Source organism: Artemia franciscana, chromosome 11 (genome assembly GCF_032884065.1).
Source record: "Artemia franciscana chromosome 11, ASM3288406v1, whole genome shotgun sequence".
Lineage (NCBI taxonomy): Eukaryota > Metazoa > Arthropoda > Branchiopoda > Anostraca > Artemiidae > Artemia > Artemia franciscana.
This window is the reverse complement of record NC_088873.1, coordinates 22,265,750-22,284,141: the sequence shown is the minus strand read 5'-3', so window position 1 is coordinate 22,284,141 and position 18,392 is coordinate 22,265,750. Positions and strand designations below refer to the sequence as shown.

The window sequence follows — 18,392 nt, the reverse complement described above, 5'->3', positions numbered from 1 at the left end:
TCCAGGAGAGGAATGACAGGGGACATTTTATAGGCAAGAGAAGGGGCTAAGAAGCCTTCAGAATGGCTTTAAAAAAAGGTAGTATGAGTAAAAAGAAGGTATATATTAAAAAAAAGGTATATATATATATATATATATATATATATATATATATATATATATATATATATATATATATATATATATACATATATATATATATATATATATATATATATATATATATATATATATATATATATATAGAATAAATACTTGAAGTAGTACTTGAAGTAATACTTAAGTCCAATTTTGGCAAGTACTTGATATTTGATACTTAAGTAAGAATTTGGAAAGTACTTATTACTTGATATTTAAGTAAAAAACGATGAGTACTTAATACTTGATACTGAAGTAAAAATTTGGAGTACTTGTTGCAGCACTGCTAGCTGCACAACTTTTGTTTTGACAGTCATCAATGCAACAGCACAAATACATTGAAAAAAAGAGACAGAAGGAGAAAAGGAAGACAGTTTTCCTAAATTAGTGATTAATATAGATCAGCACTTGAACGAGGCCTTAATCCCACTCATCCATACAATCACATAGGTTAAACAGCATAGCCATACACAATTAACCATAATGAATAATCCATAGACAGGCAGTCATGTCGTCAATAAGTATAAGTCGTCATTTACCAAACAATAAAAGCAGTAAAGACAAATAATTCAGAGGCAACAACCCAACACAAGGGCTCATCAGGAGAATACACTTGCCTATAGGGTTTCGGTTTGCCTATATACTTGTACGATAAACCCCCTACCGCTCAAGTTGCTCATACATTGACGCATTATAGAACCGTTTTTGTATTTTTACATAAGTTTCTTTCAACTTAAGTTGAGACAAGACAAAGAGAAGTGACTAGAATAGATGAAAAATATGTCATTTGGGCTATGTATTTGCACGTTTGGGGGGAGTGGGGTAAAGTGGAACTTTATGTGTGCTCGTTTTCCTCATCGTGAAACTTGTACATAAAATTTTCTCCTCGTAAAACTGATTTTGTTCATGAAACGTGTTGCATGTTGATTTTTTTCAGAAACTTTTACATTGATTTTTATCCTCGTGAAACTGATTTTGTTCACGGAATGTGTTGCGTGTCGATTTTTGTTCCTGGAACCTGTTTGGGTGATGACTTTTGATTTTATTTTAGATGTCGCGTCATCTTACCTAACTCTACCTAACCCAGCCTGTGTAGGTTAGGTTAATCTAACCTACTAGCATATCATGATAAATTAAGTTTCACGAACAAAAATCACCGCGCAACAAATTCCATGAACAAAATTAGATTCGTGAGGATAAAAATTTTGCACAAGTTTCACGAACAGAAAAAGCAACTTTCAACAAATTCCATGAACAAAATTAGTTTCATGAGGAGACAAATCAATGAACAAATTTCACGAAGAGAAAAATCAACATGCAACAAGTTTCATGAGAAAAAATTCGGCACGCAACAAGTTCCACGAAAAAAACAGCACGCAACAAGTTTCATGAATAAAATAGACTCGCGAGGAGAAAAAATCAACGTACAAGTTTCACGAATTGCCGTGGAGGCCATAAGGTTGAGGGGTAGCAGAGGGTGCCATGCGCCATCCATGGTGTGACACGCTGACGTGAATTGCTTGGACTAACATTCTCCACAGTTGAAAGTTAAGGTTGGAGGTATTAAAAGAATTTTAAGTGGTGGAGGGACTGAAATCTAAGCTCCACTCAAATATATAAGGCATTTTCAGCAGAACCTCTCAGAAATAACTCTTAATTTGGTTTTAAATTTATATCTAATAGCACACCCCCTCCCTCTTGAATTTCTTGCTAGGGTGGGCTAACCACATATTATCAATGTGGCGTGAATATCATAGCCTTGGCTCAAAGAATCTTAGCATTTCCATTAAACCTATCAGAAATAACCCTTATTTTGACATGAATTTATCTTTAATAACAAACGTTCCCTCTGGAATTGGTTGATAGGGGGCCCTCTTTGGAATCGGATGTTAGGAGCCCCGCTGGAATTGCTCACCAGGGTCCCATTGGATTTGGTTTTTATGTCTCCAGGTGGAATTGGATGAAAGGGAGTCCCACTGGAATTGCTCATTAGGGAGTGGGTCAGTCACTGTGGTGTGAGTACGCATAGCCGTGACTCAAAGAAATTTAGCATTAAAACCTCTCAGAAATAACTCTTAATTTGGTTTAAATTAAGAGTTATTTCTCACAAATTTCCTCTGGAATTTGTTGCTAGTGAGCCCCCACTAGAATTGGCTGTTATGGGGTCCTGTTGGAATTGCTCACTAGGGTGGTGGGTCAGCCACATATTGTTACGGTGGCGTGAAATATGCGTGGTCTTGGCTCAAAGAAACGAGGCATTTCCATTAAAACCTTTCAGAAATTCTTCTGACTATGGCTTAAATTTACCTCTAATAACAAGCCCACCCCCCTATGAAATTGGTTGCTAGGACCCTCGTCTTTCTTTAGTTAGTGGTTCTCTTTGCTTATATTTTGTTCCCTGTAAGGTTTTCACGTTTGGTGTTGCTATTTGTTGCGTTTTAACTGCTTTTCGGTGACTTCATTGTTTTTTTGCTTATATTTTATCTTATATCTGTTTTTCACCTTTTGTTTTTTTTTTGAGTTTTAACTGCTCTTTTTGTGATTTCATGATTTTATAATATTTTTTTAAATAAAACTTATATTTACTATACTAAGTCTGGGTCTTTTTACATTACTTGTCGCAGGAAGAATCTTCAATAAGTAATCATTTACGTGATGAAATATCTAAGCTCAATGCTAGGTAACATCTGCTATGTAACTTAACCTGTATAGATGACATTAAAAAATTAACAACATTTTAATAGGCAGGTGCATCTAATGGAGCAAGCATTAACAGTATTGGGATGCTTTTGCACTCTCATTTGGAAAGGACTGGAAATATGTGATCAATTTAAGCATTCTATTAAGCGGGACATGGAAATTCTCCGCGTATGGAATTGGTTATTTCGCTGAATCTAATACCTGAATCATAATATTAGAAAGGTTTTCATAGTTCACCTGCTTAACGCTCCATTCCATTAGATAGGAATGCCCTTTCAAATCCTAATGAGGACAAAAATAATTAGGATATAAATGCTCCTTGAGAATTACGTCTTGAAAGAAAATGAAATCTTTTAAAGCATTATGTAACATCCGATGTGTGTACCTCCGATGCGTGTACCGTCATAACGTAACGTCCTACGTGTGCCCTGTGCTCAGTTACAAGCAAGGGTCCTCCATGACGTCTGAATTTCTAGCATATCACAAGATTGTATAATCCTGAACATAAGTAAACATTCCCCTATTACATGACATAAATGACAATATTACATGACATAAATGACATATTACATGACATGACAAAACGTGGTGTCTGTCAAAATGGTTACAAGGACCCTCCGCAGGAAATGCTCGCTAAGGGCCCCTGTTGAATTGGATGCTAGGGCCCTGTTGGTTAGGTTAGGTTAGTGGCTACCAGGGAAAGTGGATGCTATGGCCCCATTGCAATTGACTGCTAGGACCCCAATGGAATTGGTTGCTAGGGGCTCAGTTGGGACTGGCTGCTGGAGTCCTCTTGATGGAATTAACAGCTACGGTCCCTAAGGCCCCCGGTTGAAATTGTTGCTAGGACCTCCTAAGGTTAGAATAGGGCCCCCGATGAAAGTGGATTATAAGTGCCCCGATGTAAATGAATGCAACCCCCACCCCAGTGAAATTGGATGCTAGGCCCCCGATGGTAAGGTTAGGATTCCCGGTGAAATTGGAAGTTAGAGGTCCTGTTAAAACTGCTCGCTAGTATCCGGCGTCTTGAAGGTCCCCCACTAGCGGGCCCTGAAGGTTTTCCCACCCTGCCTTCGTAGGCTTTTTAAGAATCAGAGAAACTATTAGGTAAGAACTAAAGAGATCATGAAGAAAAACGACTTGAAGAAAGATTTTTATAAAAAACATCTTGGGATGTCTTGAAACATCTTGAAGAAAAATGTCTAAAAATGTCTTGAAACGTCTTGAAAACGTCTTCTAGAAAAAAGTCGTTAAAAAATGTCTTAAAATATCTTGAAATGTCTTGAAAAATGTCTTAAGGAAAAATGTCTTAACAAAACCCCCTGAGCCTTGGCTAGTGGACTCTAACATTCTCTTTTACGTAACCACCAAAAGTAACCAACCAACCCCCATTACGTAACAATCAAAAGTAAAAACCCCTATTACGTAACAGATGTTTTCCTGACCCTCTAATAAAACCTTCTATGTAACAACCACGGTAATCCTGAAGTAAGGAACTCCTGGCCTTCGTTGGTTCATTTTTTTAAAGAAACTATTAGGTAACATTCAAAATTAGACATTCCCTATGACATAATAGACTCCTCCATCTCTTAGAAATCATTCCCTATGACGTTCCAAACACCTGTTTGCTGTCATGGAATGACAGGGTAGAGCTGTCTTTAAAAGCAGACATACGGGTGCGTTTAAAGTGCTTATGCCGTCACTACTAGAATGATAATGCATGCGTGTTTATTTTCTTCTTTTTCCCAGAGGTTACTGTTACAAACCAATGGTTCTAGAAGATTAGCAGAAGGCTCTTTCGAACATAAATTAAAATTTCTAGTACCCTTTTTAAGCGACCAACAATATTAAACAATAATAAGCGGCCTCCTGCCAAAGTCATTCGCTCGAAATTTTGAGATAGCCATTTTGTTCAGCATAGACCAAAGATCCACTAACTATTCTTTTGGTGATGATATGATCCTGTCATTCGCCCAAAATTTTGAGATGGCCATTTTGTTCAGCATAGATCAAAGGTCCACTAACTATGATTTTGGTGATGCTATGACCCTACTTGTTCCCTAGAGAAAGGGCTGTAAACGGTATCGGACGTATCGGTATCCAGCGTATCGGTATCAGGTGTATCGGTATCAGGTGTTTTTTTTTCAATCATGGTTTTTTGCCTTCTATACGATTATGTGGAGAACCTATCTTTTTAAGGATGATTCTCAACCAGTACTGTTTTTCCTATTATGCCATGAAATTGCAAATTGCGATTAACCGTAAAAATTTGAGCGATTTTGAGATGGGATCTTTTTAAGATTTTTTTGGTTGGGGTTTTTTAGGGGAGGGGGATTTTCCACGGGAAGAGTTTTCCAAGATAAGGAAAGTTTGTGGGGGAACTTTCCAGGAGAAATTTTACGCCATGGAGAGGGGATTTCCAGGTATTATTTGAAAACCTTCACAAATTAGACAAAACAAATCAACTTTAAGTAAGGAATGACATTAAATCTTAAATCAAATAGGAATTATTCCATATATAGGGGATAGGGGGCTGCCCGCCCCCCACAAAAAATTAAATAAAATTATCATGACTGTCTTGCTACCATGTAGTGTATCATTCAAACAATATCGAGAAAACGATCAAAATTTTCAACAGAAAAGTAAGGAGCAAAATTAAAATTTTAAACGAACAGAAATTATTCCGTATATTAAAGGGGCTGTCCCCTCCTCAGTACCAAACTCTTTACGATAAAGTTATTTATTACTTTAAAAAGCAGAATTGTGACAAAATATCAAACGTTAACGTAAAGAGCAGGCTAATGAGGAGGGGGTAGCCCGTTTCATATACAGAATAATTTCTGCTTGTTTTAAGTTGTCTCTTACTTTCAGTTGCAAAAACTATTATTTTTATTTAACAGTAATATAAAGGAAAATGGATTTTTTTTTTTTTTTTTTTTTAGGCTTTGATTTTAGACTATTTGTTGTGGCCATAACAGCGGATAATTGCCATTTTTTTTTTTTTTTAGAAGGGGCTCTACTAAAATTAAATATAAAAACGAACAGAAATTACTCCGTATATGAAAGGGGCTTTTCCTTCTCAACGCCCGGCTCTTTACGCTAAATTTTGACTCTTTCTCTTAACTCTACATTTTAAAACAGTAAAAAAAAACTTCAGCGTAAAGAGCGGGACGTTGAGAAGGAAAAGCCCCTTTCATATACGGAGTAATTTCTCTTCGTTTTAAGTGTTAATGTGGCTCCTTACTTTCATTTAAAAAACGTGTTTTTTTATTCAATTTCTGAACGTTTTTGAATCAATGCATGTTTTGATTTTGGTTCTCCGCAGAGGAATAATTAAAACGAAATTTGTATATTTATTTTTGTTTGGCTAAATGGCTTTCTCATAATTTTGATCGAATGATTTTGAGAAAAAAAGAGCGGGGGAGGAAGCCTAGTTGCCCTCCGATTTTTGCTTAATTAAAAAGGCAACTAGAACTTTTAATTTTTTACGAATCTTTTTAGAAGTAAAAGATATACGTAACTTATAAATTAGCTTACGTAAAGAACTTTTGTATTCTTATGTTTTTATTACATATATGAGGGGGTTCGCCCCCTCGTCAGTACCTCGCTCTTTACACTAAAGCTTAAATTTTGTCCCAATTCATTAAGAATGACCCCTGAATCACAAAAGCCGCAGAATAAATAGTTGAAATTACTAAAAATACTTTAGCGTAAAGAGCGAGGTATTAGGAGGAGGCGAGTCCCTCATATGGATAATAATTTCTGTTCGTTTTAAGTTTTAATGCTGCTGCTTACTTCCAGCTGAAAAGAAACTTTTCATTGTTTTTTTTAAGTAATGCTAGTAAATCCTGCGCTCCCTTCATGGAAATTTTCTTCCCCCATGACAAATTCCTCGATGGAAAGTTCCCCCAGCATATCCCCCTCTTCTCAACCCCTGCCTCCAACCAAAAAGTCCTCCTGAAAACGCCTGTACACTTCCCAATAACCATTACTATATGTAAGCACTGGTCAAAGTTTTGAACTTGTAACCCCTCCCACAGGGACTGCGGGGGAGTAAGTCGTCCCCAAAGACATAGTTATAAGGTTTTTTGACTACGCTGAATAAAATGGCTATCTCAGAATTTTGATCCGTTGATTTTGGGAAAATAATTAGCGTGGGAGGGGGCCTAGGTGCCCTCCAATTTTTTTGGTCACTTAAAAAGGGCACTAGAACTTTTCATTTCCGTTAGAATGAGCCCTCTCGCAACATTCTAGGACAACTGGTTCGATACGATCACCCATGGGGAAAAAAAAACAAATAAACACGCATCCGTGATCTGCCTTCTGGCAAAAAATATAAAATTCCACATTTTTGTAGATAGGAGCTTGAAACTTCTACAATGGGGTTCTCTGATACGCTGAATCTGATGGTGTGATTTTCGTTAAGAAACCGACTGTACACTTCCCAATAACCATTATTATATGTAAACACTGGTCGAAGTTTGTAACTTGCAGCCCCTCCCCCAGGGACTGTGGGGGAGTAAGTCATTCCCAAAGACATAGTTATTATGGTTTTTGACTATGCGGAACGAAATGGCTATCTCAAAATTTTGATCTGTTGACTTTGGATAAAAATGAGCGTGGGAGGGGGCCTAGGTGCCCTCCAACTTTTTTGGTCATTTAAAAAGGGCACTAGAACTTTTCATTTCCGTTAGAATGAGCCCTCTTGAGACATTCTAGGACCACTTGGTCGATACGATGGCCCCTGGGGAAAAGAAAAAAAAACAAAACAAAAACAAACAAACAAATAAACACGCACCCGTGATTTGTCTTCTGGCAAAAAATACGAAATTCCACATTTTTGTAGATAGGAGCTTGAAAATTTTACTACAGGGTTCTTTGATACGCCGAATGCGATGGTGTGATTTTCGTTAAGATTCTGTGACTTTTAGGGGGTGTTTCCCCCTATTTTCTAAAATAACGCAAATTTTCTCAGGCTCGTAACTTTTGATGGGTAAGACTAAACTTGATGAAACTTATATATTTAAAATCAGCATTAAAATGCAATTCTTTTGATGTAGCTATTGGTACCAAAATTCCATTTTTTAGACTTTTGGTTACTATTGAGACGGGTCGCTCCTTACTACAGTTCGTTACCACGAACTGTTTGAAACAAACTTTTACTTCCCTCACTATTTTCGCTCCACAATACCAAAGAAATAGTTCATCGGTAATTGACCCAAATGGTTATTATGTCTTTATCCAAGAATTTTAGACACTACTAGAAAAAAAGATCCGACTGAACAAAATATAACTGACAAAACGTCAAACATAAGCAAATTACCTTCTACTGAAGGATCAACCACAAAAGCGGAGGTAGTTCCTAGTGCAGTGGCTGTTTCTTTATCATCAATTGGATCTTTAGTAGTTTCAGCATCGGCAATGTCACTGTCATTACAAACGGGTGGACCACATGCTCCTAAATTAAAACAAGAATTTGAAATATATATTTTTGGTTCCATAATACTGGACAAATACTTTATTGGCAATAGATCAGAATGGTTATTTTATCTTTGGCAATTTTAGACAGTTATAGAAGAAAGGCAAGAACTGTATAAAACTTTTCAGTTGATGATAAATCTAGTTATTACTTAACTCAAACTAGAAAGTCTAAAAAAAAATCTAATGTAACAGCTACACCGATGTTAACTCAAATTTTAGAAGCTGGTTTCCCACTGAGTGGAGGGGTCGATTCCTTATAACATGGAACAGGAAGTTTTAGAATCGCTGTCAAGGTTCGCGAAACGTTCCTAATGACAAGCATGGATCCCAGTGTTTAATTCGAAGATACTTCGAGCGTAAATCTGTATTGACAAAGGAAACAAGAGCCCATATGCACTTGTGACGAGGTCGGGACCTAAAATTAGACTCGGTACTAGAGTTATCGATTTCATCTTCCTACGACGTCAAGAAGCACTGAACTCGCTAAAGCACCAGAAATCCCTCGAACTCCCCCGAAGACATCGGATCCGGTCTGCTTATGTCAATCACGCATCTATAACTTGTGCTTATTCTTCCTATCAAGTTTCATCCCGATTTCTCCACTCAAAGAGTTTTCCAAGATTTTCGATTTCCAAGATTTCTGTTTCGCCCCCCCCCCCACCCCACCCCCTGTATCCCGAATTAAAAATGCAGCAGCATTTAAGACTTGAGACCTTTCTATATATAAAGTTTCATTAAGATTAGAACAGGGATTTCCCAGGGATCATGCTCATTTTGTCATATCCTTCGGATTTAATCAGTTGGATTCAACTCAAACGCTCAGTTTAAAGTGTAAATAGACCACTAAACCACTCGGTATTATCACTATGACTCAGGGATGGGAATGACTAATGTTAACTAAAAGTATAAAGTTAATTAAAAATAATATTCCAAGGAGTTTGGCTGCACAGCTTCCAATCTCAATTCTGCATCTGCCATTTTCAAACTTGAAATGAGAGCAAAAAGCTCGATGTAAGTGAGTTAGAATTTTGTTACCTAAATACGCAATTTTTCAAATTCCGAACTTTCCCGAATTGTAACTTTAGAAAAAAAACATTCTTTTTATTCTCGAGCGCACTGAATTTAAATCCAGAAAACATCTATATTCGATTTGAATATTTAGGATTGAATATTTAAATGAGCCCATAACGAAGGGCTTTTAATGAGAAATTTTATTCTCGCTTTACAATTCAAATATTTTCTTTAACAGGACTAGAAGTCTTCAAATAGGAGTAAAATCCGATAAAATACAGTAGTCCTTTTTTTGATTAAACTGCCGATCCACTTGGAAAGAAACTACCCATAACTGAAAAGTAAATTTTTTCTAAATATACCTAAACGGAGTAATCCCCCTTGAAATTCCATCTCCGTTAACCGTATTCCTGCTTTGGGTGTGTTTTCGCAAAAAAAAGAAAGAAAAAACATATATTGTGAATTACCTCGACATATCAGTACTTCACACTGTATATGAACTTCTGAGGTGAACGGAAAACGAAACATGGAAAATATTTTTGCATCTGCCCATCCCTTGTTTTCACTATATTCGAAAGCAGAAATAACCTGCTTTGCTGGGCACCTAAAATAAATTGAATGTCAAGCAGATTTTTTTTTTCTTTTTTTTATAAAATGAAATATAATAGCGCAACTATAAAAAAAAAACTAAAGTAAACGGATTTCACTGTAATCACTATTTTTATACCTGTAGTTTCTCGCTTCAATATACTCAGAATTAGAAATGAATAGTACTTTTATCCGTATGAAGCCCTCGCTAGAGACCCCCAATGACAACGCGCAGAAATAGCTATTCTAAAATTTCTTTGGGTAAATTAAAAACTTTGAATTCTACCATCAATAATATATATATATATATATATATATATATATATATATATATATATATATATATATATATATATATATATATATATATATATATATATATATATATATATATATATATATATATATATATATATATATATATATATATATATATATATATATATATATATATGAAGAGAGAGAGCATATTAAAACTTAAAACGAACAGAAATTATTAAGTATATGAAGGGGGTTGCCCTTCCTCAACACCTCGCTCTTTACGCTAAAGTTTTTCGGCACTTTTAAAGAAGTGACTTATTGTTCTAATTAAACAACCCTTCTGTTTCAGGAGTCGCCTTTAAAGAATTGGGACAAAACCTAAACTTTAGCGTAAAAAGTGAGGTGTTAAGGTGGGACAACGCCCCTCATATACTAAATAATTTCTGTTCGTTTTAAGTTTTAACGTTTCTCCTTACTTTCAGCTGAAAAAGTTGTTTTATTTAATTTCTAGTCGATTTAAACAATGGCAGGAAATCCAGCCCCACCTCCTCAGAAAAATTTATCCCGGACATTTACCCTTAACATCTCCACGCGTACAATTGAGTCAGTAAAGAGAAAGCAAGACAAATAAACAAATTTCGTATAGTAATTCTGGCAAATTCCCCGAGTAAAAAATTTCCCCTGATAATTTCATCCTCTGGAAACTTCCCTCTCCATAGAAAATTTTCCCCGTGCAAAATCCTCCAGCAGAAAATTGTTCCTCCCCTCCCCACCCTAAAAATGTATACATACTTCCCGATAATAAATCCTATACATAAACAATGGGCAAATTTTATAACTTAAAGCCTTTTCCCCAAGGGCTGTGGGGGGGGGGTCATGTTATCTGTAAACACAAAGTTATTGGACTTTTCAGCTATGCTGAACAAAATACCTATCTCAAAATTTTGATCGGACGATTTTGGGAAGAAAAGTGGCGTGGGATGAGGCCTAGTTACCATCCAGTTTTTTTGGTCACTTGAAAGGGACCTGGAACTTTTAATTACAATCAGAATGAACCCTCTCCTAAGTTTCTGGGCCCGTTGATTCGATACGATTACCCATGTAAAAAAAAAAAAAAAAAAAAAAAAAAAAAAAAAAAAAAAAAAAAAAAAAAAAAAAAAAAAATGTATCCGTGATCTTCCTTCTGGCAAAATTTATTACATTTTTGCATATAGGAGCTTGAAACCTCTACAATGGTGTTCTTTGATATGCTGAATCTGATGGTGAAACTTTCCTTAAGATTCTATGAATTTTAGGGGATGGTTCTGTCTTGCTCTGAACTTTTCTGTCTCAGGCTCTTGAACTTTGATGGGTAATACTAAACTTAATGAAACTTATATATTTGAAATCAGCATAAAATTTGATTCTTTTGATATATCTGTTGGTATTAAAATTCCCTTTTTTAGAGTTTTGATTACTATTAAGCCGGGTCACTCCTTACTTACAGGTCGTTACTACGAACTGTTTAATAACAATGGTGCGCCTAAGCTAGGAAATAAGGTTAGTACCTGTTTTTTTTTATTAAATCAGGAGTTAAGCAAGGTTGTGTTCTATTCCCATTTATACGGATCATTTTAATGGACTTTGTCTTAAGGGGCACAGGAAAGGCAATGGGAGAACACGGAATCAATTGCGGATGAAAAAATCTCCTGGACTTAGATTGTGCTGATGATTTAAGCATGCTAGATGAAAGTGTAAGTAAAACGGATGAACTTTTAGAGGTTTTGCGTGTTCAGGGTGCTAGAATAGGTTTGAAAATTAATGTTAAGAAGACTAGGTCGCTATGGCTAGGAATAAGTGGAAATGAAAAGGTGGAATTGGGTAAAGAAAACATCGATCAAGTGGACAGCTTCCTTACTTTGGTAGTATTATTAGTGAAGACGGTGGGTGCAGTGAAGAATAGGAAGATAATTCTGCGAATCAAGATTTGAATATTGGAAGCTGCAGTAATGACAGCAGTCAAATATGGCTGTAAAGCACATGACTGTAAAGCATAGATTGCTTAGGAATTGTTTTGGGTACCCGACTGAATGACTGCATTTCAGACAGTAGGCTGCACTAAAAGTGTGGTTCAATCCGCTTTCTAGGGCTACAATGAGAGAAACGTTGAAATGGCTATGGCACGTTCTGCGAATGAAGGATGAGAGATTGCCAAAGATTTTTCTTTTCAGTCAGCTGTCCACATTTGGGATGGGAGGATGTCGTAAAGAAGGATTTTGAGGGAAATAGGAACTTCCTGGGAGGGTTTAAAGACTGAAGCTTTGGATAGATTGGAGTGGAGGCAAAGCGTCCGTATCTGTGTTGGTCTCAGGAAGTTTGGAGCAGCGATGAGTTGTTAGTGGTTGTAGTAGTAGTAGTAGTGCATACATACATACATACATACATACATATATATATATATATATATATATATATATATATATATATATATATATATATATATATATATATATATATATATATATATATATATATATATGTTCATATACATTGACTGTCTAAAATGAAAAGCAAGATCATCCAAAACTTGAAATTGCAATTGAACGAAGCAAGTGGTGCCACTTCACGGCAGTGTTGGAAGGGGGGGGGAAATTTCAATCGATTTGTTTTTCAATGAAAAGACAAAAAAAGGGGTCTTCAATAAAAATACTGAATTCAAAATCTAAGGGAGTGATTTCTTAGGGGCATCCAAGGGGTGTCAAAGAAATAGGCAACCAAATACACCCCCCCCCCAATTGGAGCCACTGAAAATGGCTCATTTTATACAGAGACAAAGCTTTAATTTGACACGGCCAATATAAGAAAGAAGAGAAACTGACATAAAGATCCTCAAACAAAGAGGTCTCTGGCAGGGGATACAGACACCTCTGGCAGGTAACACAGGGGAAAACTTAAACAGTACAACTTTAATTTTTAGTGAAGTTATATTAGAGCTGAAGCAATAATTGAAGATGAAGTTATTAGTTTGTTTTATGCAGATAATATGTATTTATTCTGGAAGGTTGAAATCAACAAGAAGTTGAAAAGATATAGAGATACTCAGATGAGGATGTACTCATATCTGGCATGTAACATAAAGGGAAAGAATTTTTAAAACAAAAGTTGAAGGCATAAACCACATGGGAGAACAGTTAAGAATATAGTTCCAAAACTATTATGAGATGGCAAACGCGAACGTCTACGCACATATAAATAGTAACATGACAGAAATAACTAAACTTCGCTTGCAAAAAATAAGTCAGACGCAAAAAGTAAAAAAAAAATGTAACTTAAATACACATTTCACATTCTGAAACTTCGATAAAAATGTTGTCATTACGAGCATGAAGAAGGAATATATAGCAGACTATTCGGTTTAGTATATTTCAATTTGACAATTATCCGATGAAGTCAATTATCCCACCCGGTCTCAAGGTGTCAATTCAAATTCATCTTATATCACACCTGTCCCCGGAAGCTGCATTGACAGTGGGATGGAAGCTAACCTTGTAGGCTTTTGGCCTTGAGGAATTTCCAAGAAATTGGCCCTTCACTTGGAAGATATGTTAAATTTGCTGTAAATGCTTTTTTCAGAGTTCTTTAACTCAAAACATGCAATTCTGGACCGTGATCTGGTTCTACATAAGTATGGGATAGTAACCATTCACGAATGTGTTCCATCTGTGATGAAATTCATAAGTTCGGTAGAATTCCAGTACAGAATGAAATATAGCTAATAAATACAAGTACTTATAACATAAATAAAACATAAACAAACATAGAGCAAGGTATGTAAGCATAAGAAATGATTTGGTTTTGGAAAGGAGAGGGAGGAAACATTTCAGTAGGAGGGGGCAGATTAAAAAACAATACAATGCTGGCTATAAATATGAGAAACATTAAACATTGTGGAACAGTTCGGTAAAATGTTGATATTTTTTTTCGAAGAACAGACCCAAAGGCCTCTTCTTAACGCTAGATTAATCATTTCCAAGGAGAGAGAGAGAGGGAGAGAGAGAGAGAGAGAGAGAGAGAGAGAGAGAGAGAGAGAGTGAAGAGAACGGGAGGGTAGAAAAGGGCATAAATATGCATTTAGCAACTCTGCAGAAGCCTTGCAACTTGGAGCAAGTCGTTTAAAAGCTGGACTTCAGTCATCAATCTATAATCGCAAAAATGCGGCATTTGTTTTTCAATAAATTATGGTAAATGGTCGTACTATGGTTAAGAATATGCTTACGTACCCTCTTTTGTCAATCAGTTGTGAAGCCGCAGTGCCATTTCTTCCACTGAAACCAAAGCATGACGTTACTCGGAACCCGAAAATTCCTGGGAAAAATGAATTATGATTAACGGATGCTGCGGTTTTACTATGACTTCTCGTTTTGTAGTGCTGTCAAAGAGAAAACAAACAATGCTTTGGAAATCGTGCCATAGCTCAAGATTTTATTGTGGTTTTTATTGTCTCTGCTTTAAATACATACGACTGTTGAAAATCAAATGCATTTGACTGAGCATAGGATTTTACAGGTGTAGAAAATCCTTGAATATGTACTGAGAGAAATCCTTATGCTATGCAAATAGTTAATCAAACTTTTTCTTAAATAAAATTGTTATTATGGTACCTTAGAACCATATAGTTTTTGGTGTACTGTAGAAAAGTGACGGCATGGGGCAGAAAGTATATATATATATATATATATATATATATATATATATATATATATATATATATATATATATATATATATATATATATATATATATATATATATATATCCCCATGTAAAACAAATAATCACTAGAAGCAGAAATCACCAAAAGAAAATCTTGCTAGTAGATTTCATAGTAGACTTCAATATTTGCTAGTAGAAAATGATTTTAGTAACTATTTAGCATATAGTTGTTTTTTGTTTTTTTTCATCTTAGATTATCATCATATCTTTGTATTTACAGGAAAAGTTGAATTTCGTATATAAAGGGCTCTATTAGAAGAATAGGAAGGAATAAGGTTCGTAACCTGCTTTGCTTTTCAGCTCATCTAAGTATCGATATAATACTGCCCCCCCCCCCCCGCCATATAACACAAGTCTTTTAAGTTTGATATGGAACTTCCATGGAATTGAATACACTCACTAGAATTTTAAAAGACAATCAACTCTGTTCAAACCAAAAAAATGAATTCCATATCCCCCCCCCCCCATGTAGACGTGCACCCCTCACTTACTATCGAAATTTTAGATTTTCATAGTTCATTATTTGGCTGTATTCGTCAAGCAAGGTTTATTGAAAAGTCACTTTTGTAGAAATCTCGAGCTTGTTACAGCTGATTGGTTTTAATTTCCTGACCAGTGAAGAGTTAAAACCTGTGGTTTAAACTATGGCATGGATGAATGGTTTTTGAGCTCTACAGTCACAATTTTAATTGTTCCATTATCGTAAGTTAGCTGACAAAAATTAATTAAGGTTTAATGTGGTTCGACTATTTCTGGGTTTGCCAGAACTTTATAAGCCGTGCTTTCCACCTTTTTTCTTTCTCTTTTATTGCAGAGGATAGGATAATCATTTATCTGATCCGGTTTCTAGAAATATTTTAAGAACAGTTTTCAAATAGTTCATAGTAACGAACTGTAAGTAAGGAGCGACACGGCTCAATTGTGACCGAAAGTCTAAAAACGGAATTTTGAAATCAATAAACATACTAAAGGATTCGTTTATTATGCTGACTCCAAATATATAAAATACATTAAGTTTAGTGTTGCTCATCAAAAGCTAAGAGCCTGAGAAAATTTGCCTGATTATCAAAAAGTGGGTTAGCACCCCCTAAATTCAAGGAATCTTATTGAAAATTATACCATCAGATTCAAAGTATCTGATAACCCTGTTGTAGAAGTTTTAAGCTCGCATCTGCAAAAATGTAGAATTTTATATTTTTTGCCAGAAGATAGATCACATATACGTGTTCTTTTGTTGTTTTTTTTTTTTTTTTTGGGGGGGGTCCCCAGGGGTGATCACATCGAAGCAACAATCCTAGAATATCGGGAAAGGGTCCATTCAAACGAAAATTAAAAGTTCTAGTGCTCTTTTTAAGTGACTAAAAAGATTAGAGGGCAATTAGCCTCCGTACAACGCCCATTTTGCCCCAAATTTTCTCGTTAAAATTTTGAAATAAATAGTCAAAAATAGTCAAAATATCTAATAGGTATGTGTTTGAGGATCATTTTACCCCCCACAGCCCTGGAGTTTCCACCGAAAGAAGCTATGAACTTTGCCCATTGTTTACATATAGTATTGGCTATTAATAAGTATACAGATACTTTTCAGGGGGCGGGGATTTTCTGGCGGAGGGGGAGGTTAAATGGGAAGATTTTTCCACGGAGGAATTTTTCGTTGGGGAAGGGATTTTCCATGGAGGGGGAGTAGGATTTCATGGCATTATTTAACAAACGATCAGAAATTAGATAAAAAAAGAATTGTTTTCAACTGAAAGTAAGCAGCATTAAAACTTCAAACGAACAGAAATCATTACGAATACGAGGAGGGTTTTCCACCTCCTCAATACTTCACTGTGTACACTGAAGTTTTTCTGAACAGTAAAAAAAAACAAAAAAAAAAACAAAAAAAACAATCCAATTAAACGGGCCTTGCGTTTCATGAGTTATTCTTAAATAATTGGAACAAAAAGTCAAACTTTCGCGTAAAGAAAGAGGTATTAAAGAGGGGACAGCCCTCCTCATATTCGTAATAATTTCTGTACTTTCAGCAAAAAAAAAACTTTTTTTTTATTTAATAGACAAAAAGATTGAAATCGTACCGACTGATAATTAAAGCTGTTTTTTCTATCGGTTTTTTTTCTGAAACTAGGGCAGGCCTAAGATCACATTTTGCCCTCATTGTCCCCGTACAGGGAAAAAATGGTCGATTACTGACGAAGATAAGCGCCATGAAAGACGCTGATTTTCTCGAAGTGTTTGTAGATTAAACATTTACAATTTCATTAAAAGTGCATGGTTAAAACTTAAAAAATTAAGAGAAGCTACTAACAATTGTTGACAGATGTCAACAACTAATCCCTCGACCCCCAAGTCACAACAAAAATAATAATTAACCTTTTTTTTTCCGTAAATCATTTTGGATAAAATAAAAGAAGAATAACTTGTAGAATATAATTATGAAAGACCGTCAACTATTTCAAACATTCAAAGTTTTGCTTAACTTTCACTTCTAATTAGATTTAAATGTTTAGCTTCAGGCCTAATTCAGCATACTTTTAGTTCCAGAAAAAGAAACTTTTTGTTTTATCTATGTTTATTTTTAGGCAATTGAGCCAAAAATAAAACAAATGAATCAAAATAGACATTTTGGAAGAGGAACCGATCCAAAGTGGTCATTTTACGAGAAATATCGCATCGAACATTCAAAATTAAAATATAATAGTGATGAGACTGGTTTCCTACAAATGCATAGCGTTGCATTTAATCACATTATAACAATAGCCTTACTTTAGCCCCTACATCTTTTCAAGATATCTCTTGAATTGTAAACTGGTTATGGCTTACTACTCACTTACGAAGAATGAACAATTAAATCTTGAATTAATGTCTTTTCGTTTCAATTGCAAGGTTGTCTTTTTTAATAGCTTTAATTTCTCGTGGAAGTTTTATTTACAATAATACTTGAATGCCAAGGGTGGGGGACATTCACTGGACTTAAATCTTGTAACTAATATTGACGTTGATTCGAAAAGGAAAGCTTTCCTTTTGGAAGGAAAGAGCGAAAAAACTTATGAAGAATAAAAATAATAGCTCACCAATTACGTACAAAATATCGACAAAATTAGCTTAATTGAACTTACTCGATATATTTTCCAATAAATGTAGAATTCAAAAAAATAGTGTTTTTACTGAAAGCGCAAAATTAACCCCCTAAAAACATGATACTCTTGGGAGCAAAAAATATTATGACTAGCCTACATAAACAAATTCTAATTTATAAATTTCTTAATTATCTTCAGCGGCCATGTTACTGATAGGTTTTACCGTACAATTATAATTATCTAAAATACTCAAGCAAGCTCAGTTTTCATTAAATTGCTGGGTTTTAGAATTCCAGAGATATAGAAAATATTACAAGTCAGTTTATTTGAGCAAGTTAGTGCATATAGATGCATCTTTCCTGATCAGTGGGCCAATAAGTTT

The 18,392-nt window shown here is 35.2% G+C and overlaps 1 protein-coding gene across 1 annotated transcript in view; it reads right to left on the bottom strand.

Moving 5' to 3' along the window:
• LOC136032965 (uncharacterized) overlaps positions 1–18,392 on the bottom strand; it is a 107,076-nt gene that overhangs the window by 54,768 nt on the left and 33,916 nt on the right. The window contains exons 6-8 of the mRNA XM_065713460.1: positions 14,439–14,523; positions 9,798–9,934; positions 8,162–8,296 (exon numbers count right to left, since the gene is read on the bottom strand). Of these exons, the coding sequence (XP_065569532.1) occupies positions 8,162–8,296; positions 9,798–9,934; positions 14,439–14,523 (357 nt within the window). The remainder of the gene's footprint in view (positions 1–8,161; positions 8,297–9,797; positions 9,935–14,438; positions 14,524–18,392) is intronic.